Source organism: Cercospora beticola, chromosome 2 (assembly GCF_033473495.1).
Source record: "Cercospora beticola chromosome 2, complete sequence".
Lineage (NCBI taxonomy): Eukaryota > Fungi > Ascomycota > Dothideomycetes > Mycosphaerellales > Mycosphaerellaceae > Cercospora > Cercospora beticola.
Genome location: NC_088936.1, coordinates 3,648,267 through 3,671,122, shown reverse-complemented (window position 1 = coordinate 3,671,122; position 22,856 = coordinate 3,648,267). Strand labels below are relative to the sequence as shown.

The 22,856-nt window shown below is 52.4% G+C and overlaps 13 protein-coding genes across 13 annotated transcripts; 6 read left to right on the top strand and 7 right to left on the bottom strand.

Annotated features, from left to right (window-relative positions):
* Nucleotides 1-725: 725 nt before the first annotated feature.
* RHO25_003362 (uncharacterized protein) lies at nucleotides 726-2,796 on the top strand (the record flags this gene model as incomplete). Its single annotated transcript, XM_023598868.2, has 2 exons — nucleotides 726-1,417; nucleotides 1,494-2,796. The coding sequence occupies 2 exons, from the start codon at nucleotides 726-728 to the stop codon at nucleotides 2,794-2,796; spliced, it is 1,995 nt and encodes a 664-aa protein (XP_023455398.1).
* A 535-nt stretch (nucleotides 2,797-3,331) lies between these two features.
* RHO25_003361 (uncharacterized protein) lies at nucleotides 3,332-4,399 on the bottom strand (the record flags this gene model as incomplete). The annotated part of the gene is made up of 1 exon (XM_023598867.2): nucleotides 3,332-4,399. The coding sequence occupies one exon, from the start codon at nucleotides 4,397-4,399 to the stop codon at nucleotides 3,332-3,334; it is 1,068 nt and encodes a 355-aa protein (XP_023456083.1).
* A 687-nt stretch (nucleotides 4,400-5,086) lies between these two features.
* On the top strand, nucleotides 5,087-6,220 carry RHO25_003360 (uncharacterized protein; the record flags this gene model as incomplete). Its single annotated transcript, XM_023598866.2, has 1 exon — nucleotides 5,087-6,220. One exon carries the CDS (start codon nucleotides 5,087-5,089, stop codon nucleotides 6,218-6,220), a length of 1,134 nt encoding a protein of 377 aa, XP_023455396.1.
* Nucleotides 6,221-6,586: 366 nt separating this feature from the next.
* On the bottom strand, nucleotides 6,587-8,417 carry RHO25_003359 (uncharacterized protein; the record flags this gene model as incomplete). The annotated part of the gene is made up of 4 exons (XM_023598865.2): nucleotides 6,587-6,913; nucleotides 6,972-7,204; nucleotides 7,264-8,131; nucleotides 8,184-8,417. The coding sequence occupies 4 exons, from the start codon at nucleotides 8,415-8,417 to the stop codon at nucleotides 6,587-6,589; spliced, it is 1,662 nt and encodes a 553-aa protein (XP_023456084.1).
* Nucleotides 8,418-9,145: 728 nt separating this feature from the next.
* Nucleotides 9,146-10,140, top strand: RHO25_003358 (uncharacterized protein; the record flags this gene model as incomplete). Its single annotated transcript, XM_023598864.2, has 2 exons — nucleotides 9,146-9,368; nucleotides 9,422-10,140. 2 exons carry the CDS (start codon nucleotides 9,146-9,148, stop codon nucleotides 10,138-10,140), a joined length of 942 nt encoding a protein of 313 aa, XP_023456085.1.
* Nucleotides 10,141-10,231: 91 nt separating this feature from the next.
* Nucleotides 10,232-11,663, bottom strand: RHO25_003357 (uncharacterized protein; the record flags this gene model as incomplete). Its single annotated transcript, XM_023598863.2, has 7 exons — nucleotides 10,232-10,478; nucleotides 10,532-10,728; nucleotides 10,783-10,906; nucleotides 10,962-11,070; nucleotides 11,120-11,211; nucleotides 11,283-11,334; nucleotides 11,486-11,663. 7 exons carry the CDS (start codon nucleotides 11,661-11,663, stop codon nucleotides 10,232-10,234), a joined length of 999 nt encoding a protein of 332 aa, XP_023455553.1.
* Nucleotides 11,664-11,883: 220 nt separating this feature from the next.
* RHO25_003356 (uncharacterized protein) lies at nucleotides 11,884-12,984 on the bottom strand (the record flags this gene model as incomplete). The annotated part of the gene is made up of 3 exons (XM_023598862.1): nucleotides 11,884-12,154; nucleotides 12,208-12,689; nucleotides 12,748-12,984. 3 exons carry the CDS (start codon nucleotides 12,982-12,984, stop codon nucleotides 11,884-11,886), a joined length of 990 nt encoding a protein of 329 aa, XP_023455373.1.
* Nucleotides 12,985-13,401: 417 nt separating this feature from the next.
* On the bottom strand, nucleotides 13,402-13,857 carry RHO25_003355 (uncharacterized protein; the record flags this gene model as incomplete). The annotated part of the gene is made up of 1 exon (XM_023598861.2): nucleotides 13,402-13,857. One exon carries the CDS (start codon nucleotides 13,855-13,857, stop codon nucleotides 13,402-13,404), a length of 456 nt encoding a protein of 151 aa, XP_023455552.1.
* Nucleotides 13,858-14,297: 440 nt separating this feature from the next.
* RHO25_003354 (uncharacterized protein) lies at nucleotides 14,298-15,187 on the top strand (the record flags this gene model as incomplete). Its single annotated transcript, XM_023598860.2, has 2 exons — nucleotides 14,298-14,519; nucleotides 14,591-15,187. The coding sequence occupies 2 exons, from the start codon at nucleotides 14,298-14,300 to the stop codon at nucleotides 15,185-15,187; spliced, it is 819 nt and encodes a 272-aa protein (XP_023455372.1).
* Nucleotides 15,188-15,658: 471 nt separating this feature from the next.
* On the bottom strand, nucleotides 15,659-15,991 carry RHO25_003353 (uncharacterized protein; the record flags this gene model as incomplete). Its single annotated transcript, XM_065602390.1, has 1 exon — nucleotides 15,659-15,991. The coding sequence occupies one exon, from the start codon at nucleotides 15,989-15,991 to the stop codon at nucleotides 15,659-15,661; it is 333 nt and encodes a 110-aa protein (XP_065458462.1).
* Nucleotides 15,992-16,330: 339 nt separating this feature from the next.
* Nucleotides 16,331-17,172, bottom strand: RHO25_003352 (uncharacterized protein; the record flags this gene model as incomplete). Its single annotated transcript, XM_023598859.1, has 2 exons — nucleotides 16,331-16,545; nucleotides 16,602-17,172. The coding sequence occupies 2 exons, from the start codon at nucleotides 17,170-17,172 to the stop codon at nucleotides 16,331-16,333; spliced, it is 786 nt and encodes a 261-aa protein (XP_023455371.1).
* Nucleotides 17,173-18,253: 1,081 nt separating this feature from the next.
* On the top strand, nucleotides 18,254-20,011 carry RHO25_003351 (uncharacterized protein; the record flags this gene model as incomplete). The annotated part of the gene is made up of 1 exon (XM_023598858.2): nucleotides 18,254-20,011. The coding sequence occupies one exon, from the start codon at nucleotides 18,254-18,256 to the stop codon at nucleotides 20,009-20,011; it is 1,758 nt and encodes a 585-aa protein (XP_023455551.2).
* A 651-nt stretch (nucleotides 20,012-20,662) lies between these two features.
* Nucleotides 20,663-22,203, top strand: RHO25_003350 (uncharacterized protein; the record flags this gene model as incomplete). The annotated part of the gene is made up of 3 exons (XM_023598857.2): nucleotides 20,663-20,732; nucleotides 20,925-21,237; nucleotides 21,291-22,203. 3 exons carry the CDS (start codon nucleotides 20,663-20,665, stop codon nucleotides 22,201-22,203), a joined length of 1,296 nt encoding a protein of 431 aa, XP_023455550.1.
* Nucleotides 22,204-22,856: the final 653 nt, after the last annotated feature.

The window sequence follows — 22,856 nt, the reverse complement described above, 5'->3', positions numbered from 1 at the left end:
ATCGTTTTGATTCTTGTAAAGCTGCTTTACGGCGTAGATCCAGATCGTGGTTATTTGTGGTCAGGCGTGCAGAATGAGTGAAGTTCCAGTCGCGTTTGCCGCACCTTTGCTATCGCCATTGATCTGCCCATGAGCAGGTGAGAAGTCAGGTCAGGTGAATGTGTTGCATAGATGCAGAGTGGATCTGCCCGCACCCCAGAGTCTAGACATTTGCCCGTCGAACCTGTCCAACTTGCCAAATCGATGTTGCGCGGAGAAGGAGCAATTTCGGGCTATGACATTATCCGGGCGACGTCCGCCAGATCGCGCTAGTCAGCAGAAGCCAATGAGACAACGCGCAACGAAGGCCCTTCTCCTCACTCCGCATTGGCCCGTGCATTGTCGGCAGTGGAGCGGCCACGGAGAGACGTGTCGACGCAAGGCTTGAATGTTGACTCCCAAATACAGCCCAGAGCCAGCATGGAGGCCTGCTCTTCGGTGCCAAAGGATGAAGCGTGAGTAGACGACATTTGCGACCCTGAATTATCTACAGAACAAGCCATCGGACGAGAACAAGAAACCCACAAAACAAGCCCGATACACATCCAGACCTTCTCTAGAGCTGCTCAGAAATTGAAGCGGCGACTCAGGCTCGAGGACGACGTTCAAGCTTCCAACCCATTGAGAGGCGAGGATCTGCCCTTTGGTGGACTTCGAAGATGCGTCCGATGTAGCCAAGCCTCATCATGTTGGAAGTCAGTCGAGAATTTCCCGGAGATGGTCATGACCCTGTAGCGACCGGAAGTAAGAGACCTTCAAATGGAGATGCGGCACAGAGGGCGAAACGAGTTCGAGTGTCACGTGCATGTGACCAATGTCGAGCTGGACGAGAGAAATGTGATGGCGCCCGGCCATGGTGCCAAACATGCGAATCGCAGGGGCGGACATGCACATATAACGAGCAGCCCAAGAAGCGAGGCATACAGCCAAACTACATCAGGACTCTTGAACTCACCTTAGCTTGGGCCTTTGAGAACTTTCCGGACAGCGAGAAGCGTCTCTCACAGCTTCTTCCGAACACACAGGCACGAGCGCACCAGTTGATTGCATGGAAGGACACCATCCCAGCAGAGGGCTTGCACAATGTCTGGAGAAACAGTATAGTGTGCAAACAGATTGATCAGATGCTGTCTGGTGCTGAGATTGAGCTGCCACGAATCCCACAATCTGGACACAATCGACAAGCCTCATATACTGAGGAAAGCGACCCCCAAAGGTCGTATCAGTCACCGCCAATGTCAGCACCTTCGGACGGGAGTCTGCTTCCGCAAGGACCTATCGAAGCACCAGCCGCCACGGCGAGTGCTGTTTCGCCCAGAGAAGTGAGCTCTGCTCCTCGACCTGAAGTTACAGCACAGTCCCAGGTGGCAACGTCTCAGTGAGTCTCTCAGCTCTTCAATAGTTCCCATGAAATCGAAAACTTGTCTTAGTCTGTTTCTCTGACATCTCAACAGAAATGTAGCACCCGACGAGGACCTGCTCAAGCTCCCTAAAAGCTCGTGGTTGCTGCTAGAGCACTACTTTGCATTCACACATACATGGCTGCCAATGGTTGAGCGTCATGATGTTCTGAAACTCATGTATTCTTATCCCCATGAAGGCCTACGTCGAGAGGACACAACAGTATCCGGGCATGCTGAGCTTTGGAGCATAATGGCCATCGCATCGCTGCAGAATGGGGCCACAGCAGATTTCGAGTATTGTCGCGGTATTGCGAGATCACTGATCCCACGCGAGCACGGGTTTCAGCTCGGTCATATCAAGTGTCTGCTTATACTTGGCCTGGCAGATATCATGCAGCAAGCATGGGTCTCAGCTTGGCTGGTATTTGGCTCCGCAATTCGTCTGCTGACTCACTTCAATTTCGGCAAAGGCACAAGAACGACGCTCTTCGAAGGGCGAACAAAGCACACTCTTTTGGCGGCTTTCGTTCTCGAGCGGGCAGTCGCCTCGCAGACTGGCGCGGTCACCCATATTAGGCCTGGAGATATCCAGAACGTGGGCTTCCTGATCGAAGACGGACTAGAAGAGTGGTCACCATGGCAAGACCCACAAGCCAGCTCAAGTACAGCCAAATCGCCGGCGAGGTCGATGAGCACATTCAATGAACTGGTCCGGTTGTCATTCCAAGCCCCTGGGGATCTGGACCCGAGCTCTCCTCAATCGGCGAATGCCTTCTCGCTCCTTGGCGCGATACTTGGTCTTCTCCGCAATGCCAGTGACAGTAGCAAGCGCCTACATCCTCAGCAAGCCCTCGCAAATGCGAGGGCGACTAGTCTAGTAGACACGGTCACGCCACAGGAGCACACACGTACTGGCTCGACGTTGATAGACTTCTCTTCACCTTTCGTCGATTCAAATTATCCATTTATGAGCATACCGAACGACAGAACGCAATCGCTGGTCACTGACAACCTTTCGGGCTCGATGCAGCCCATAGCAGGACCAAGCCAATGGAACAGCAATAATAGAACTGTAAACGATCTTCAAGAGGCTGCGAGCGCTGCAGGAGACCCAGGCACGGTCAACAGTGCGCATGGAGCGGACATTTTCGAGGAATTGGCTATGCTCGATCGCACAGATTCGACAGGCAACAATGATTTCATGCAGAATCTAGGATTTGGCCCAGATCTGGATCTCGCGGAATTCTTTGGTGCTGATTATCAGCCATCGGATCCTTTACTTACATATATGCGGCCAAATACTTACAATGGCACTGGCCAGGACTTCGACGCATCTGGAGATGGCGCTGGTTGAAGACGTGAGCTAACGGAGACCCAAAACACACCCGAAATTGTCCACTACTCTAGAGTCTTTGGAGAAAGCAATTTTCTCGGGGACGATGCTTAGTCGCTGAGCGAACGAATGTGCGACTAGCCATCGAACAGTCGTTGAGGGAAATTAAAGAGCCCTCTGGCATGCGCCTGCAAATCTGAGTGCAAACGAACGAATTCGACAGCCTTCCGAGAAATGTCAGCGCATGGCGACTGCAGGCTGAGGAGAGAATATGCGGATGCAAAGCCACGTGCATGAAACAGGTCGAGTGGCATATATTGGCCAATGTGACTTCAGCGGCCGCGGAAAAATTGATAAAGCCTGCAATGTGTTACAATACTCCACGATTCGTCGACGATGGCAACATATTTGAAGGCAGGCATGGATCACGAGAAAGAGTGCTTCATGCACTACCATTACTATTCCAGATCTCTGGGTATCTAAGCTGATCTGGCTCTAATAATTCTAAGTCTATCATGACGCTTGATGGTTCGACTGAAACCCCCTCACAACAGTATCACAATTGCGCTCTCGGCGCTCCTTCCACGGCAGATTGGCTGGTGCTCACAGATCTTGTCCGCCTGTTGAGCCCAAAGTCTTCTACGATCTTCTGCCATGACACCGCTGCACGCTGGGCGTGCTCTTCCGGAACACTCGGACTTGACTCTGCGAGACTTCGATTGAACATCTCCGCGCTGATGTATCCCTCAAACCCAAGGTCGACAAGCAGTGCCTTGAGAATGGCGTAAATCGGGAGATATGCACCTCGCTCTTGTTCACCATAGAATAATCGGCAGTTCCTCGACCAGCTCATTCGTGCGCATTGCTCCGGGTTGTAGAACTCGTGGCCTTCCAATAAAGGCTTCTCCAGCTTCTCTGCATCGACCACTTGGATGTATGCGATCTTTGCGACGTCGACTGTTTGCACCATACGCTTTAACGACGCTGCCATATCCGCATCCGCATTCTGTGTCTTCCCATCAGGCGACGTAGGATCGGCATAGACTCTTCCGGCGAAGTTATATGTGTCGAAGCATATCCCAAAGTTTGGTCGGTCCACTCGCTGCACGATCTCCCATACTTGCTCCCATCTGTCGACGTGTGTCCCCCAAGCCAAGGCTTCGTATGCGAATTGTATGCCTTCGGGTGCTCCGAGATCTGCTACCTCTCGAAGGTCTGCTGTGATGAGATCCACATCTCCACTCACTTCGTCATTCGAGAGGCATGTCGAGGGAATGGCGATGAGATTCGTTCCGAGGATATGTGCCATTTCGACCCAGAGCTTCATCTCCTCGATTCGTTCCGCATGTCGTTGTCGGTCTCGTAGGCCATCATAGTGCATGAACGGTTGCAGGCACATAATAGCGATACCCCGGTCGTCACATAGTTGGCGGATATATCTGGCCGCTCGGATGTGGTTCTCTGGTGTCGCGCCTCCAGGCAGTTCCTTCGCTACGTAATAGAGGTCTTCGTAGAAGAGTTCGAGATCGAAACCGTAACGTGCAGCTTGATCCAACTTGGAGGGCATATCATGGACCCATGCTCGGCCAAGACTGTGGGAGCATATCGCTGGTCGGCAAGACATGTTGGATGGCAATTCTTGGAAGTCTTGAAGGAGTAAGAACTAGCTTGTCTTGTGGCTTAAACAGAGTTTGAAGCGATTGTAGGAAGATGTTATATTCACAAGTGAATGTTACGTTGCGAGTTTTGATGAGGCATGCGGCATAGTGAATGCCTGTGCAGGCGCGGGTATGTGTAGTACGACATCGCGTAGCATCACAGCGTGTATCAGTTCATCAACCCTGTCAACAGACCCACCTGCTTCATAGGGAGTTTTTCATATGCATCCGAATCGAGGCTGAGCTGAAGAGGTGTGTCCCGCTCAGTGGTGATGCTGCAAGTGAATGGCCGAGAGCTTGACGGGACAGCGTTCCTCCTGCGGAAGAGTGTTGTACAGCGCCAGGGATAAACGCAGAAACGAGCGAACAGGCCTCGGTGGCGTTCGGGTCTTGGCGCGAAAGTCTAAACTTAGCTCGAACAGGAGGCGTTCCTTCGGTGCGACTCCAGAATACGATGGTGTTGAGATAATATCATGCTGCATTTGGAAGATGAGTGGAGGTTGCGCCCAAACGAGCGCCCAAACGAGCGGCCTTCACATTACTGAGGACCATGCGAATGGTCGCTTCTTGGCCGGACTGGCCGCCGAGCTGTGGAAAATTGTTATCGCCAATATTCTTCCCTGACTAGCCCATAGTGCTCACGATATTTGGACATGGGTCCATTGCGAGACGGTGTCGCATCCTACCAGCCACTATCACGAATTCAAGATCTTTCCGAAAGAATGAGCGCTCCTTCCACGATCACGATAGCCATCATCGGGGCTGGCCTAATTGGGCCGAGACATGCACAGAGCGTGGTTGCCAATGAACATGCCACATTATACTGTTTCGTGGATCCTCGCCCGGAAGCCATATCAGTAGCTGAGGCATTCCATGTGCCAGTATTTCCAAGCATCAAGCACATGCTTCTCGAAAAGGGCAAGCCCGACGGAGCACTCGTATGCACGCCTAATCACACGCACATCTCGCTCAGTCAGGAGTTACTGGAGGCAGGAATTGACGTTCTCGTTGAAAAGCCCATAGCTACGGAAATCTCGAGTGGAAAGGAGCTGATAGAGACTGCTAGGCGGACCGGGGGAAACTTGCTCGCAGGTCATCATCGTCGGTTCAACTCTTATGTTGTCTCCGCGAAACGTGCGCTGGCCGAAGGCATCATTGGTAAACCTATAGCCATCTCCGGACTCTGGGTTCTGCGAAAGCCGGCCTCGTACTTCGAGCCTCCGACGGAATGGCGTAGTATTCCAGGCAAAGGTGGCCCAATTCAAATCAACTTAGTTCATGACCTTGACATTCTGCAGTACCTCCTCGGACCCATCATACGGGTTCACGCAGAAAAGAGTATATCCCAGCGGTCTTACGAAGCGGAAGAAGGAGCAGCCATTGTTCTCCGATTCGCATCAGGGGTGGTTGGAACGTTCATCCTCGCGGACAATTGTCCTTCCGCGCACAATTTTGAGAGCGGCACAGGAGAGAACCCGACGATTCCCCAGGCGCACAAAGACTTTTACCGGATATTCGGTAGTCAAGGCACGCTGAGTGTCGGCGATATGAAAATCTCGAAGCATGACGAAGGAGAGGAGAAATGCTGGGCTGATCCGGTGCGTCAAAGCGAGCTCACGGTTGAGCCTCGCGTGCCCTTTGATGAGCAAATGAAGAATTTTGTCGATGTCATAAGGGGAATAGCAGAGTCGAACTGCACTGGTGAAGACGGTCTGAAAGCTCTGATTGTTTGCGATGCGGTCAAGAGATCTATGGAAGCAGGACTGCCAGTAGACATTGCAGCTTGATTGAGATTGTGCCTACACTCTTGTAGTTGGGACAAACGCACGCCGGCCATCCGCGAACAAGTGCATTGTCATTTTCTGTCTCCAGGTCCTGATGTTCTGCGCATGCCTCTCGTTCCACCGTCTGATGCCCTTGAACACATGTGTGTCATAGGGCCAAATGCGAGCATGCATAACAAGAGCTCTGCTACCAGTGAGAGGAGGGAGGCCGTCGCAAGAAGTGGAACACACAGCATTCGTGAAATGGTTTCTCATACATTCATGCGCGAGAGCTATGCTCAATCGGCCGTCAATGATCTATGCAGAATATGCTCAAATCTCATGCTACTGAGAACATAACTTTCATATTATCCTTTAAAGCAAAGTCGTCTAAACGGTGCTGTTGCGCTCGCTGCTCGTCTCAATCATGTCCGTCTTCTCCTTCGCGGCTGTCAGGCCGGCACCGTCCACATTGTGTCTGAACTCAGCATCTCTTGATTGGTCCTCTGCAATGATGATCTTGTTCGCCTTGCGCACTGGCTTGATTTCGAAGAGGCGGTCCATGGACTCGAGTGGAATGGACTTGGTCTCTGGAAGCAGGAACCACACGAATACGATGGAGAGCAACATCATGCTGGCGAAGAAGAAGAACACTCCGCATCCGCTGTTGCCCATGTTGATGAACATTTGAGGAGTGAATCGAGAGATGATGAAGTTCTGGAAAACCTTCGTTAGCATGCTGAAGTCAGAAAAGCTGTCAATAATTGAGACTTACCCAGAACCAGTTGTTGGCAGAAGCAGAGGCTTGGCCAAGACCACGAGTATTCATGTCGAACATCTCAGAGTTGATGACCCAAGGAGTACCGTTCCACGATGGAGTGTAGAAAGCCGTCCAAAGATAGAAGAAGAACATGGCTGCAATGCCTCCGGAGCTGAGACCAGAGTTCGCGGCTTCTGCTTGAGCAGCAGCAGAAGTATCAGTTGTGCTGATGTAGCCACCAATGATCCCTGTTGTACAGTTAGCATTGCACAACGAGAATTTAGAGCATACGCTGTGCTGCACTTACACATGCAGACAGAGCCACCGGCAGCTCCGATCATGAGCAGGTTGCGTCGACCGAGGTTGTCAATGAGCCAGAACATCCAGACGAAAGTAAGCACAGTCTTGACAACACCAAAGATGCCAGTAGTCAAAAAGCCTGCGTTGACTCCAGTAACACCAATGGCCCTGAATACCGTGGGCGAATAGTAGTTGATCGCGTTGATACCGGATCCGTTCTGCCACATGAACAGCAGACCACCAAGAAGGAAGCGCCATTGCACCTTGCGACTGCGGCCGACTGCGATGAATGGCTTCCAGAATCCAAGACCGATATCAGCTGCTTGGGCTTCCAAAGCAGCATCCATCATGGCCACTTCTTCGACAATGTAAAGGTCATCGGCTGGGAGATTTCGGATCCAAGTCAAATTCTTGATCGCCTCTGCACGCCTGTTCCTGCTCAAGAGCCATCGAGGAGACTCGTGCAGCCAGAAAGCTCCGATGAGAAGGAGGCCAGCTGGAATAAGCTGGACCGCGAATGGGATGAGCCACTGCTTGCGGCTGGGTGCCATTGTTTCCTGCAAGCCATAGTTGATCCAGAAGCCAACCAGGCCACCGATCTGCCATCCCAGCTCATAAATTCCGACGATTCGGCCTCGCACTGCTGGCGGAGAAATTTCCGAAATGTAAATGGGCGTCAGCATAGATGCTGCACCGACACCAATTCCAGCCAGGACACGTCCAGCGTAGATCAAACCAAGGCCACGGTCTCCATTGGCGCCCAACATCATGCCGGCGCCGAGGATGAATACTAGCGAGAAAAGGATCAAGCTGTATTTCCGGCCAACAAAGTATGCTGAAGGGTACGCGAAGAGAGAACCGAAGAATGCGCCAGCCTGTAACAATGTTAGAGTCGAGTACCCATTCTTGCCCTTGATGGTTACTCACCTGGTAGATGGAGACAATGTTTGCCTTGACGAGAGCCAATGCTGATGTTGACAGAGATGGGAAGTCGAACTCATCGACAAAGGATGGCAAAGCCAATGTCGTGCCGATGAAGGCACTATCGTAACCAATCATGCATGATGCGAAAGAAGCAACAGCAGCGCATGCGTAGACTCTCCAGTTGTAGACCGCCTTCGGCGTCGGTCGGTCCTCGACCAATGTTAGGAATCCTCCCATGTTGGTATCTGTTCTTCTTGCTGTCGATATCGAATGGAAGAATGTCCTTGAGACTTGCTTGAATGCCCGAATGGAAGACGAGTTGTGTCCAAGGACCGGGGGAGGGCAATATGTATGTAGGTGGTATGCAGTGTTTTAGCTCTAGAATCTGGGGTCTCCGCACGTGGAGAAAGGTCGAATGGATGAATTAAAGTCAGTACATTGTCATCATTCTCCTGTCGGATATGACCCAGACCAGAGAAAAGAGATTTCCCATGTGCAGAGCACGATGGCCCAGCCTTTAGCCACGCCGGGCGAAGTTCGCTAGCACATGGCAAAAGCGGAGTCTGGTGCCGAACGTGGAGAAAAATGAGGGTCCGTCAAAGACCGCACAGCTGAAGGACCAGTGAGAGCTCGGATTTCGATGGGGATCATTTCTTTGCCCCGAGTGGAACCTGGACCATTGCCCGAATCGTCAAAGGCCACGCGAATGACCTGAGCCATGCCAGAAGTTATGCATGGTTGCATTTGCTGGCGCCGGGTGAGACGCAACCACGGCTTCGACAGAAGAAAGATCTGGTCGGCATTGAGCTGACTGCTGCATTCTCACGACTCTTCTGCTATTGTTGACACGATTGTCCGTAGGACTTGCTCATCAAGAATTTCTGTTTCTGTCAAAATCATCAAATCCTTGCCGACTCGCCAAGAAACCATCAGTAATCGAAGAAATCAGCGGACGGAGAAGCAAAATGGAGATGCAACAAGAAAGCAGTATCATCACCGCTCCAGCGCCACAGGTCGATCAATATGAGCGTCATGGCTATCTCTTCGGATACCCAATCGCACACTCATACTCGCCGCTACTACACAACACGGTGTTTCAAGAACTGGGACTGCCATGGAGTTTTCAACTACTAGAGTCGACCGATATGTCACAATTCTTGTCGCTCGTAAAGGACCGGAGACTATACGGTATGAGATTAGTTGAAGTGTGGAATGCTAAGAACTACGCTGATCATTATCAGGCTCTGCCGTGACAATGCCTCATAAGGTGGCGATAATACCACACTTGGACGAACTTACAGACGAGGGCAGAGCCGTCGGAGCCGTGAATACCATTTTCCTTCGAGACGGCAAGTATGTTGGAACAAACACCGACACCATCGGCGTTCGAGAGAGCTTCTTCCAGAATATTTCGAATCCTGAGGAGGTCTTCCTTGGGAGGCCTGGCCTCGTCGTTGGTGGCGGCGGCGCTGCACGCTCAGCAGTATATGCCCTCGTTGCGTACATGAAGTGCTCGACAGTGTACCTGGTAAACCGAGATCCAGCAGAGGTGGAAGCAGTGATGTCTTGGTGTAAGTCGGAAGGTTATGGCGACGGACTTGTCCATGTGAAGACAGTTGCCGAAGCAGAAGCATTGGAAGGTGCAGGCGCGATCGTAGCATGCGTGCCGAACTTTCCTCCGGTGACAGAGGCTGAGAAGGAAGCGAGGCGGATAACAGAAGTTTTCCTCAACAAGTCTCACAAAGGCGCTATGCTTGAGATGTGCTACCATCCATCACCCTGGACAGAGCTGGGTGGACTTGCAGAGGCAGCAGGTTGGAAAGTCATTCTTGGGACGGAGGCGATGATCTATCAGGGATTTGCGCAGCATACTCTCTGGCACGGGCGGACCATTGAGCAGCTTCCTGTTGAGGAGGTCAAAAAAGTCGTTGCGCATGCGTTATCTCAGGCGAGGTTGTAGAAAGACTGTATAAATATGAAGCGCTCCTTCGAGGTGCTAATTTGTGGCCATTACGCTGTTAGAGTTGTTGTATTTCTGTCGCAGTCGTACCTCATATACCAGGTCGGGTATAGTCCAGGCTCTCCACGCGCCGCCATACTTCTCTGACAGTTCGTTCCTGGCTTTGTCGTCCTGTCTCGGAGGCCGAATCGCCTGCAGGCCGAATGGCTAGATAAAGTCTGCTTCCCAACTTAGCTTCTGGTACTGCGGCGTTCAAGTAGTCTTCGGGCGGATTTGCAGTCGTAATTAGACCGCCTGCTTCCTTGAGTATACAGACACCAGCAGCGACGTCCCACTCCCTACCATATTGTCAGCGTTTATGAGACCACAAGTGGAAGTACCGTTGGCTGACCAGCAGCCACCTTCCCACCAGATGTCAAAGCCTCCCATGGCTACGTAGCATAAATCGAGCGTTGCAGAGCCTAAGCTTCGGACACCATGTACCATTCCTCCTTTGCCTTGCCGGCCCCCAAGCTCAGCTGCCATGTTAATGAAGCTGGAGACTTTGCGATGCATATTACCATCAGGTATATCTCTTCGGTCCTTGCCCTGTTGGGGGTCAGATTAGCAGGGCAAACCCTCTTGTCGTGATGGCATTCATACCCATTCGCAAGAGAACACGCAACCCTTTGGCGCAGTCTCAGGCATCGCCGGTATAGGATTTCTTGCCAGTGGAAGTGGTGTCTTCTCATTCAACCACGCGCCTTTGCCTCGACAAGCGGTGAATCTGCGTTATTCAGCTCCGGTGCACTGGTTTGTAGCTTGTGAGTGGCAGAGCTTACAATTGCTTCAGAAATGGCGCATTCACAGCGCCAACAACAGGCTCGCCATTCCACAGAAAAGCTATCGAAACGCAATAGAATGGCGCCAGGTGGATGAAGTTAACCGTGCCTAAGTCCTTAGCCTCTGCGGAGTCGTGCTTCTTGTGCGGAGGTCATACCGTCCAGCGGATCGATGCACCACGATGGGCCTTTCGCAGGTATCAGATATTCTTTGGATTGTCCTTTGGAATACGACTCTTCGCCAACGAAGCTTACAGGAGTCAGCTGTGCGAACAAAGCCAGATTGCACTCAGAACGACAGCTGAAAAGATGTGAACTCACGCATGAGATGGAAATTTGGCTTGTACGCTTTGACGAATGAATGCTTCCACATCTAAGAGGGAAAGAAAGAGATTCAATCAGCAGGAGCATGATGATAAGATTCAGAGTTTCTCATCACTTCGTGTCCCAGCGAAAGGGCACAAAAGCAGTCCAAGGAAAACCCCACCATGCTTCGAAGAATTGAGGCTGACACCACGACCTACCTTCATCAGTCTGCGTCACCAAATCGACTGCTGACTCCTTCTCCACGTGCCCTGCTCCTGCTGAACCTGAACGAGCCTCAACGGCATCGAGGAGCATTTGTCCCGCTTCTTTCGCCAGTTGTGTGGCGTGGGCATAAATTTCTTCGAGCTGAGCGTCGCTCAGCGTCTCGGTGGTCATATTCTTGCTTGACTTTAATTCCAGTTGTGGAGCTTTGGGATGTTGCTCGTGTCAAAGAGTGGATGTTTCGGGCAAGATAGGCGGAAGTCCGTGATGACTTCCAATGGTGGCTTGGCATTGGCAAAGAGCTGGCGAAGGAGCGAACAGGGTATCAGGATGAAGAACAGCACTACTGCATGTATTCACAATTACTCTGATTGTTGATGAAAAATATCTTTTGCTAGTCTACATCAGGTACGGGCAGTCCATTCCACAACTTCATCTTCAACCCCAACGCCTTAGTAGCCTCCAGAGCATTCTTCTCTCTCAATTGCTTCGACTCATCATCGGTGACTAACACAAAGTCATATGTAATCAGCTTCGACCCAGGCTTGACCCCATATTGCTTCACGTGCTCATCATCCACGGTCTTCAGGTCGATGATCAAAGACTCCTTCACGCCAAAGACAGCGTCACTTGTCTCGTACGGATCACCTCGAAGGTAAAGTGCCCTGCGAGTAAGTCAGCATCTGGCAAGTATGGCACTTGCAGCAGCCCCACTCACGTTATCAAATGATCGTAACCACTCTTCTCAAACATGAAATGCATGTGGCTCGGCCTATAACAATGCCTCTTCAACTGTACCAGCAGTTTGCCAACCGGGCCATCGTGCGGTATAGGATACGGCACAGGCACGATGGCCTTGAACCAGAACACACCCTCTTTATCACTATGCATCACAGCTCTTTGATCTGGACCTTCTCTTCCCGGATACTGCACATCGTAGAAGCCTTTGCTGTCCGTCTCCCAGATATCGATCTTCACGCCTTCGACCGGCTTGCCGTTCGTGTCTCTGATAGTGCATAGCACCAGGCAGGGCTCTCCGTCAGGATCATGGGCGATCTGAGAGCCATTGGGAGCCGCCTCGGCTTCGTGAGAGTGGAAAGGCCCGAGGACTGTGCCTTCCGTGGAGTGCGAAGGTTTCGGGTGATCGATGCTGTCGACGAGGAGGGAGAGGCCGAGGATATCGGAGAGAAGGATGAATTCCTGATTGAGACTCGACTTAGCATATCTGAGCATATGCGACATCATCGTGCTCGCTCACCTGTCGAACATCTGTGCAAATCTGGCCAACTGCTGTCAAGAACAGCAATCCGGTCATCCACTCCTCGTGGCTAAGACGCGTTTCGCGTGCAAAGTCATGCAGGTGCTGGACTATACGATCGAGAATGTATTTAAGCCTTGGATTTGGGCACTGCGAGTTGATGAGTTTGACATTGTCTGTGATGTTGTCAATAGTGAGATCCTTGAGCGGCGGGATGTCAACTTGTGAAGGATCCATGATGGCTGACTCTTGACATCGTTACAAGGGAATGCTCTTGTTATTTATTGGTCTACTGACAATGCCACGAGCTGGGTCAATTAGCAATGTTTACGAAAGCATGATTAACTGTTGCTCCGTCACCATGGAATTGCCCCGCGACGAATTTCAGGGCACCCCGCCAGCTGCAGCACGGCTTCGATTTCGGGAGCCATTTTGAGCCGCAAAGGGGCCAAATGACACAGGTAGGAAGCTGGCAGTGCATGCGTTTGAACTGGGGATCCAATTAAGGTGCTGGCATAGGAAATTGTCCTTTCCGAGCGGTTATGTCGGGTACTGTCGCTGTCAAGGCCGATACTTCGTCCAGAAAGCTTCCGAGCACTCCGCGATGGCGTTATTGCAGACATCATGGTATTTTGCGCTTGATGTGCGAGCATTCTACGCCGATTTCTCGAGTTGCTGAGCTACGAAATCAATCGCAGCTGTGTAGCCGAACACACCTAGTCCGCAGATGACCGCAACCGCCTTGTCCGACAGATAGCTGTGATGGCGGAAAGCTTCTCGTGCGTGCACGTTGCTGATGTGCACTTCAACAAACTTCAGATCACATCCGGCCAGGGCATCTCGCAAGCCAACGCTTGTGTGGGTGAGAGCGCCAGGGTTGATAATCACGTATCCAACCTTGCCTCGAGCTTCGTGAATGCGATCGATGATGGCACCCTCGTGATTTGATTGGAAATGTTGCACCTCTATCCCGAGTTTGCTGCCTTGAACAACTGCTGCATCCTGTACGTCCGCGAGAGTGGTGCTGCCATAGATATGAGGTTCCCGAGTTCCCAGGAGGTTGAGATTAGGCCCGTTGATGATGAGGATTGCTTTTGGCGTGTTCGACATTTTGCTTGCTGTTTGAGAAAAGATGAAATTGGTGAATCACATTACCTTGTAGACACAAGTCTGCATTTTATGTGGACGGCGTCTGAACGCGCAGGAAGAACAATTTGCCAGGTTCATTCGGCAGCCATCGCTGTGCGGGTGCGAGGTCAACGCAGCCTATTTTTCGGACAAGACTCAGACAGCTGCGCGATATCCAGATCGTGGTAGAATGCCATGATGCCGCAGATGCTGTTGGATAGAGCGCGGTTCATACTGTGTGTTGTCATGAGTTTGCGAGTCGCGAGAATGGGATCGGTCATTCGTAGCGCCGACCGGCAACTTCCGGGCGAGTCTGCAGTCGTCAGCACTTTCTGTTCCGACACGTTTTGCAATTACCATCATCAAGAAAGTCGCGGGACCACGCTCGACACACCAGGAGTATCCCCAGCTCATCCTCCGCCATGCCTGGTTCAGGCAAGCAGTCCGTCGAAGTCCAGGAGCAGATCAAGGAACTGCTCGAGGCCGGCTTCGATCCCACCACCATCCACCGCAAGCTCAAGGTCGGCAGGAGCAGCATCTATCGCATGAAGAGATGTCTGCAACAACATGGCACCAACTACATGCCGCCGGAGCTCAACAAGAAGAATGGAAGACCTAAAGTGTTGACCGCGGAACAGGAGCTGGTATGTCGGCTTCTCGCATACTCGAGTCGCATTTTCGCCGCCGCGCAATAGCAATACTGACGCATCAACAGGAAGTGCGGGAGTGGCTGCGCGATCCCAAGAACCGGACTCGATATTTGGACGATCTCGTGTGGCTCATTCACGACCGCTTCGGCATCGTCTGCAGCACAACAACGATGTCAAAGATGAAGCGAAAATGGTTGCGCGTCATCGAGTTCGAGGAGAACGGCACGCCAATCGACGACGTGACCAGATCTCAACTCATGGAGACACATCCTGATCTACCAGCACTTCACGCCACCGTCGTGCCACAAGCCGATATGTCACAAACAGACAAAATCGACGGCAACGTGCAACCTGATCTCGACGCGCAATTGAATCTGCCAGAAGGTTCATTCGGAACAGACGACCGGCATAGCGCGTATCCCGAAGTGCCTACCTCATATTCGGAAGTGCAAGATGCGTACCCGACAGAGCCCCTGCAACCCAGTCTGTCGAACCAGCTGGAACAGTTGCAGCATCAACAGCAGACCTACGACGACTTCCAGGCGAGTTTAGGAGCACAGCAAATATCGCCAACATACGCTCCAAATCAGCAGCAGACGATCAATTCTCAGCTCGCGCAGGAGCTTGGTGCGCTAGGCAACTATGGTCATCCATCGTCCTAGTAGCGGAGTCAGGGCACTGCATGTGCATAGAAGTTGATATGTCTCTTGATGAAGGCCGCGCAGCACAAGTCGTTGGGCACGACGGCCTTTTGAGAGAAAGCACTTGCGGGCTTTGGCCACTACACGGTATTGCATCAACTTGCGAATGAAGCACAGTAAGCGTACATGATGATGAATACGTTAGACTCTTGTCACGAGTCGCAAATAGATACCCTTCTCAACACTCGTGTCCGTGCTCACACACAGCTCCTTCTCTCACTCCGGTGCCTCGTTGATCAAGTACAAAATAGAGATGATATCTGACCGCCCAAGCAGATTACAGCCACGAACTTTACATACGAGACTTATCAGTTCGCGGCCCCTAAGCTTACAAACGTCAAGACTGGGATCGCAACAACTCAAGTCCGTCGTTCAACACTAGCGTATGCTGAACTTCGCGCTCGCTCTTTCGCATCGTTCCTGGCCAGCCACTCATGCTGTAGAAGTGTTTGAAGTTTCGGCGATCGATTCTGGCGCTTTCTTGGAGGACATTGTTGAGACTTCGATGTGTCCATCACCAGCGGGCGTCTCTGCATTCAAAGGATCCTTCGCGTTTGTCGCTGCTGCAATTGACGGATCTTGAGACATGGAAGCAGATTCCATCGATTGTTCTTCGACATTCTTCTCCATGTCGTTGAACTGTGCTGCTTGTGCAAACGGTCCCCCTCTATGCTCCGTGATCATCCTGTCGACATCTTGCGCCGATAAAGAATTCCCGCTGAGTATGTGCTTGGCGAGCGCTTCGAAGAGTGGATCGGTGGACATTCTGTAGGAAGCTTCTGAAGATCGTACGTGATGATGAGGGAGGCCGAAGAGCGAAGTACAGGGTTGTGAATGGCCTTGGTGCAAATGAAGATTCCAAGCTGTAGAGCCTCTGGCAGGCTTAGCAGTTGTACAAGCCCTTGAATACTCTCGCTCGGCGTCTCCAAATATATCTGTGCCAGCAAAGTTAATTGACGCTCGGTACACATTGCCATACTTCAATACGGAGAAAGCGGTGGCTTGCACTAGCTCGCACGTGGCATAGAAGCTAGTAGCTTGCGATGCCAAAGATCAAGCCTGTGTCGGATCGTCTCATCGCTTATGGCCTAGAACTCAAGAACATTACACAACCACATCATAACTGTTGACAGCAGGTGCATTCTCTTCCTTTGGAAGCCACTCCTGAATATGGTTCTTCGATTGCTCGAATACCTTCCGGTTGAATTTTCCATCGTCGAGCGCATACTCGAATGCAATGTCCGCATTCGACGCGGGTTGTGCGTTCGCGACGAAGTCGACCAAACGATCTTCTGGACGAAAGGTAACCACTCTGGTCGCTGAAACCTTGTCAATGTCATGTGGCCAATGAAAGAAAATGTACTCGGGATCTTACCTGTCTCCTCCAGGACCCATCCGGATACCCGCGTGAAAACAACGGTGATGTCCATTCCCTTTCTAGGAGAGGTGACCAGCTGCGACAAAGAGTCCAACAGTGCTGTAAGGAATGGTCCAAATCTTTCATAGAACCAACCTTCGACCCGAAGCCACTCGCTCAGCATGATATTGAGAAGTTTTCGGTAAAGCTCCGATTTGGGAACATCGAAACGTTCCGTCTCCCTCTTGGAGCCACTTTGGGGGAGTCTGTAGGGCAGTGAGTAGCGAGCTCCGGTGAAGCACAACAGAGATGCGTACCAAGGGGTATTTGATGCCGCCACTTTCACAACTTTCGCGGTGTAACCGCTTCTTCGAACCACGTCTTCGATTGCATCGGACGATGACAACTGGCCTGATTGAAGCATCTCTTCGGTCTTCGATATACCTTTACTCATGAGGAATCGGTTGGAAAGACCTGATGTTTCTTTCGTTTCGTCGAGCTGCCGCCTCGTGTCATCACCGAGGAGGTCATTCCGGTTGGGATAAACGTTGACAAAGAAAACGCTCTTGATGTTCTTGCTAGCAGCCATGAAATCGCTTGCAGAGTGATCGAAAATGGGGTGTGATCAATAACGTAGCTTCAGTTTCGAGGCACATAGCTTGACGCATGACCGCTACTTATATCCATCTGTGAACTTCTCGTAAGTGTCGCTCGGTGGGCGGGGTTATGAGCTGCTCTGTGGCGGCGCCGTCGAAGTGGCCTGATCTGAAGCTGCTTAAGACATTCAAAACTCGGCCTGCCTTGCCACATACTGAAACGGAGCTAGCGATGGCTTGCATTAGTCCGCGTGAGTGGAAGTTCTGGCAGCTGAACATTCTCGAGCTGTGATGTTGAGGTGTTGCTAGAAGCAGCCAGGTCGGGAAATATTGCAACTTGTGCCTCAGCTTTACTATGAGCGGTCAAGCCACATCGTGCGGATGCCCACTGGGAATCATGTCAAAGTATGTTAGCAGCAGACAAGGTTCTAGAGCCCATTGTCCTTATGGAGAGTACCATGCTGTCACTCCCTCGAATTCGCAGCGTCAGGACATCGAGCAAGAAGTGCATGTTCGACCAACGCGTAATGCCGGCTCTTGACGTGTGATCTGCGAGTGGAATCAGAGCCTTGCCGTTGTCAGGCGAAAGCGGCCAGAGTAGCGCGCTCGGATTGGCCATGTGGGAGCAGTAGATAGTATCTACAAACTGTACCGTAGGCATACGCTGTGGAGGAGACGATGTTTGATAGAGGGGTTGACAAACTACGGCGTGCGATAGGAAAGACGGGACGGAAAAATGACGGCAGATTGGCTTTCACATGCCTGCCGCGGACGAGCTGAGACTGGGTCACATGCCGACCACCAATCCACCATCGAGCAGTCTCGCAAGTCATTCTCGCTTTCCAGATGACTTCTCCGCGCGGACGACCACATTCACGATAGCATTCCGATCTACTGGCGGCTGGACGGGCTAGATGCGCACGCAAGATCAGGCTGTCACATTTCGCTTGTCTGTCCGGCATGACTTGACTGCCGCCTTCACTATTGCATGGCAGCATTTGGTAAGTCGTGCCTCCGTGCTTTCCCTTCCCGCCTTCTGTGGCCCGGTATATAGCTCCACAAGGAAGGAAGGCCATGTCCAAGACTTGCGTGTTCTGGGCCGGCTTCCTGTCGCGGTATGGAGCCATGAAGCTCAAGAGGAACTGGTCGGGGAGATGGAAGTGGAAATGCAAGCCGCCCTCGTCATCGACAACACTAACCCCAACTTCTTCTGTCACAGACCTTCCATTCAATCTTCCCATGAGCGAACGCGTCTCCGAAGACCGCCGCGCAAACGATGGCAGTCGACGCGATAACTCGGTGCCCGAGCCTACTATTGCTGCCTTCTCGCCGAACCAGCAGACACAGAGGAAGAGAAACCATGCCTCGGTTCTGATACATCAGAAGAGTCCGTTGCTTGCTGCCACTCCACCGCAAGTCACACGAGTGCTCGCCTATTCGCATCCATTCATCTTGCCGCTCAATCACCTTGCTGGGCTATTATCATGGACAACACCCGACCCGTGGGAGTCGTTTCTGCTTGTCGCTGGGTTCTGGTTCACAGTGCTCTACAGTGACGATGTGCTGCGATATGCGGGGCCGATCGTGGTGATCGTGGTGCTTATGGCGGGGATGTATGGACGCCGCTACAGCCCGCTTTCCAGTACAATGTGGAGTGGAGAGAAGAGGAAGCGTAATAGAGCGGATTCTGAGAGTGAGAGGAGAAAGAGCTTAGACGAGATCTTGGACACATTGGAGATCTTCACGCATCGTTGCGATGTTCTACTTGATCCATTCCTCAAGTTGACAGAGTTCCTGAGCACGCAGACTACAGCCACAAGTGCAACGACAAGACCTGCCTTGACCAGTATGTTCTTGAGGCTGCTCGCAGTCACGCCAGTCTGGGTAATTCTCACTCTGCCACCATGGAGAATCATCACACTCAAGAGAGTGCTCCTTGTACTCGGTACAATTGGCATGACCTGGCACAGCCGACCAGCGAGGGCATCAAGAAGCATCCTGTGGAGAAGTAGGACTGTCCGATATGCTGCTTCAGTCACCACTGGGCTGCGTTATCCCGAGCCTGTTCCGCAAGATAAGATACCACCTCCTCTGCCTCCGCGAGCGCCGGCTGCTCTGGCGAACGCCCTCAAACGTAAAGGAGCCAATCCTGGTGTTCGCTTCACGTTCTCAATCTTTGAGAACCAACGGCGCTGGGTCATGTTGGGTTATACCTCCAATGTCCTTCCTCATGAACGGCAGCCATGGACAGACGAGCACTTGAACCAGGTTCCAGACAAGGACAACTTCCCACTACCAGAGACCGATTTTGCTACAACGCGGTGGCGATGGGTCCCTGACAGCGAGTGGAAGATCGATATGACTTGGAGCGACGATCACACAAGTGCCAAAGGGTCTCGAGATAAGGAAGGTTGGACTTATTACGATAATGCTTGGCATGGAGGCAGTAGAATGGATGACTGGGGCAAGTGGACGCGTCGTCGAAGATGGATCCGGGACGCGGAACTCGTGGAAATCACTCCGGAAGAGCTCGCCGCGCAACAAGCAGCCGAAAGTGACACCCAGTCGATAGCCAACAGTGATTACCAAGACGGCGACTCCATCACCACGGCTGTGAAGAAGAAAGGGTGGTTCGGCAAGCGGAGACTTACGAATGAAAAGGTCCGAATGGCAGACAAAGCTGAGATCGCGTCCATGTCAGGCAGCGGCGATACCGGATCGACAACCCGCACAAGAGACGATCCTGAGGACGATGTACTTTCGCCTTACAGGTATCGTGAGACACAATGGGACCGAAGCATAGGGGATGGGCTGGCAGAGGGATTGGGTTAGGGAGGCCATCTCGTTTTCAGCTGAGGCCATGGACGAAGTGCTAGAATTGACGAGAAATGCTTCACGAGTCATGGAGACGCAAAGCAAACACGGCAGGGTCTGGGTCTGGGGAAAGGAATTGATTGTATAGCGAGGCGCTGGGGATTTCTTGAAAAGCCGTTTGAGCTCAACAAACACGACATTGCACATAGCATTTCTATTGGTCGGTCGCGTTCCCGCACCAGCCACATCTGCAGACGCGCTTGGTTGATGACGCGACGTGCTCTGGTACGCATGCACGAAGTACACCGCTGGCAGGAAGGCGTTGAGAAGTGAGTGAGGACACGTTTGCGCATGAAGTGAGCATTGTACCGTCACGCGAGCATCGTCAAAGAAAGCTGGTCTTTGTAGGCGTGCAGGTGGAGAGCGCGCATCATAATCAGACAACAATTGCCCGTGTGTGTGAAAGTGGCGTCAAGTGAAGCCGGGCGCCTGCCATTACATCACTGAGCGTCAGGCAGGAGCTTCCAAGCAAGCATTTCGTGCTCTCTCATCATCACAACAAACGCACCTCCGACTTCCACTTTTCACTCCCACCTCATCGTCAACAACACCCGCAGATTCATTGACAACCTCAATCCCATCACCACTATCACCTGAGCAACTGCAGATATGAAGTTCTCCTTGGCTGTGGCCGCCCTGGCGACCACCGTCGCCGCCGACGGATGGTTTGGCAAAGCCGGTATGTTTCACCTTTTCCATTTCTGAAGACTGATAGAGCGTCTGAAACTCGTGGCGAGACGGTAAAGCTTCTCTCGAGTTGTGGTGCACATCATGCCGAGCTCGACGAAGCTGCCGTCTCGCCATTGAGATCTATTCCCCTCTAGTGTGCTATTGGCCTGAATCCCGTCTAACTAACTCTGAGGCCGTACAGCATACAACAAGTGGCACGAGACCGAGCTCGAGAGATGGCTGTCGGATCACGACATTCCATACCCAGCAGCGTCTGACCGCAAGGACCTCGAGAACCTTGTCAAGGACAACTGGGAGAACTACGCTGTCAAGCCATACAACTCCTGGGACACCACCCAGCTGCAAAACTACATCACCTCCAAGGGTCAAGAGGTCAAGAAGGGGACTGAGAAGAACAAGGACACACTGGTCGCGCAGGTTCAAAACCTCTGGCACGAGACTGCTGAGCAGAGCAATGAGGCCTACGGCAGTGTTCAGAACTGGATCTTTGACACGTGAGTATCTGTTGCAGCATTCAGTTTCGATAACAGCTACTGACTTTGCACAGCTGGACTGAGTCTCAACTCAAATCGTGGCTCGACTACCACAAGATCCCAAACCCATCGCCTCGCACCCGCGACTCGCTCCTCCACACCGCTCGCGCCAACTACGCCAAGGCCGCCGACAAGGCAGGCGAGACTGCCGCCTACCCAGGCAACTGGCTGTACTCTCAGTGGTCTGACTCTGATCTGAAGGCATGGCTCGACGAGCGTGGAGTCCCAGTCCCACAGCCAAGCAACCGTGACAAGCTCATTGCCTCTCTTCGCCGCAACTCTAAGATCGCTGCCGACAAAGCCGCAGCGCAATACGCCTCTGCCTCCAAGTCCGCCTCCGCTGCTACCGAGTCTTTGAGCGACCAGCTTCTCGAAAGCTGGAGCGACAGCCAGATCAAGGAGTGGGCCGACCGCAACGGCATCAAGGTGCCGCAGGGCAGCAAGCGCAACGAGCTCATCGCTCTTGCACGCAAGCACTCCGCTTCGCTGACTGGCAACAATGCCAAGGACTCCGCGGCCTCCGCCTACGGTGCCGCTACCTCCAGCGCCGGCAACTACTACGCTGAGGCGACCCAAGGTGCCTATGGACAGTTCCGTTACATCTACGATGTTATTGCCAACAACCTTGGCTTCGCATCCGAGCAGGCCAAGGCCAGCTTGAGCTCCGCTTCTTCCGTCGCCAGCGCATCTGCCAGCTCCGCTTCATCTGCCGCCAGCGTTTCTGCCAGCTCGCTCTCGTCTAGCATCTCCAAGGCTGCACCAAAGTCTGCTTCCGAAGCCTCCAAGTCCGCCTCCAGCGCCAGCTCTGCCGCCAGCGTTGCCGCTTCTAAGAGCGCGTCCTCTGCTAGCGTTCAGGCCAGCAAGAGTGCTTCTAGCGCCAGCGTCGCCGCAAGCAAGAGCGCTAAGAGCGTCAAGAATGAGTTGTAAGCTACACGACTCGATTACGGCTACACATGCAGCAACGAGATCCGTCAAGAGACGCTACAACGTCAGCTTGACACGGATATCAAGCTGCTGAATGTATGGAAGGAAAAAAGAACATATGCCCACAGAATGAGAACTCCGCGCCATGGGCGAGAAGGAGATTGGCCTTTTGTTTCTGCTGGGGCGGAGACATCATGATTTACGCCTGAGTTCGACAGACACAGCGACGAACGCAAAAGAATGGATGACGAAAAGCAATGACGATGTAACACTACTAATACCCTCACGATGCGGCGCGTAGAGTAGCTGACTCAATCAATGATTCCTGATACCTTTCCACCTCTGCTTTGCCATCTTCGTACGTCAACGCTTAGCGTCACTGTCTTGTTGTATTGTTGGCGCGTGCTGCAGGATCCCTGTCATCTATAAGTGAAGGCGAGCGAGAAGCAAACAACAGCTTGCTGCCTTTCGAAATTCGACCTCCCGCGCGACTGCAACCCCCACTGCGACATCGACCTGATCACGTCACTGTCGACACGCTCATCACTTGCAGCGATGCAGTCCGGACGACCCCCAGGTATGCATTCTCCTTTTCCTTCTGTTCTTCTTGCTCTTTGCGGCGGCGGCGAGGGCAGCGGCGGCAAGGGGATGAGGCA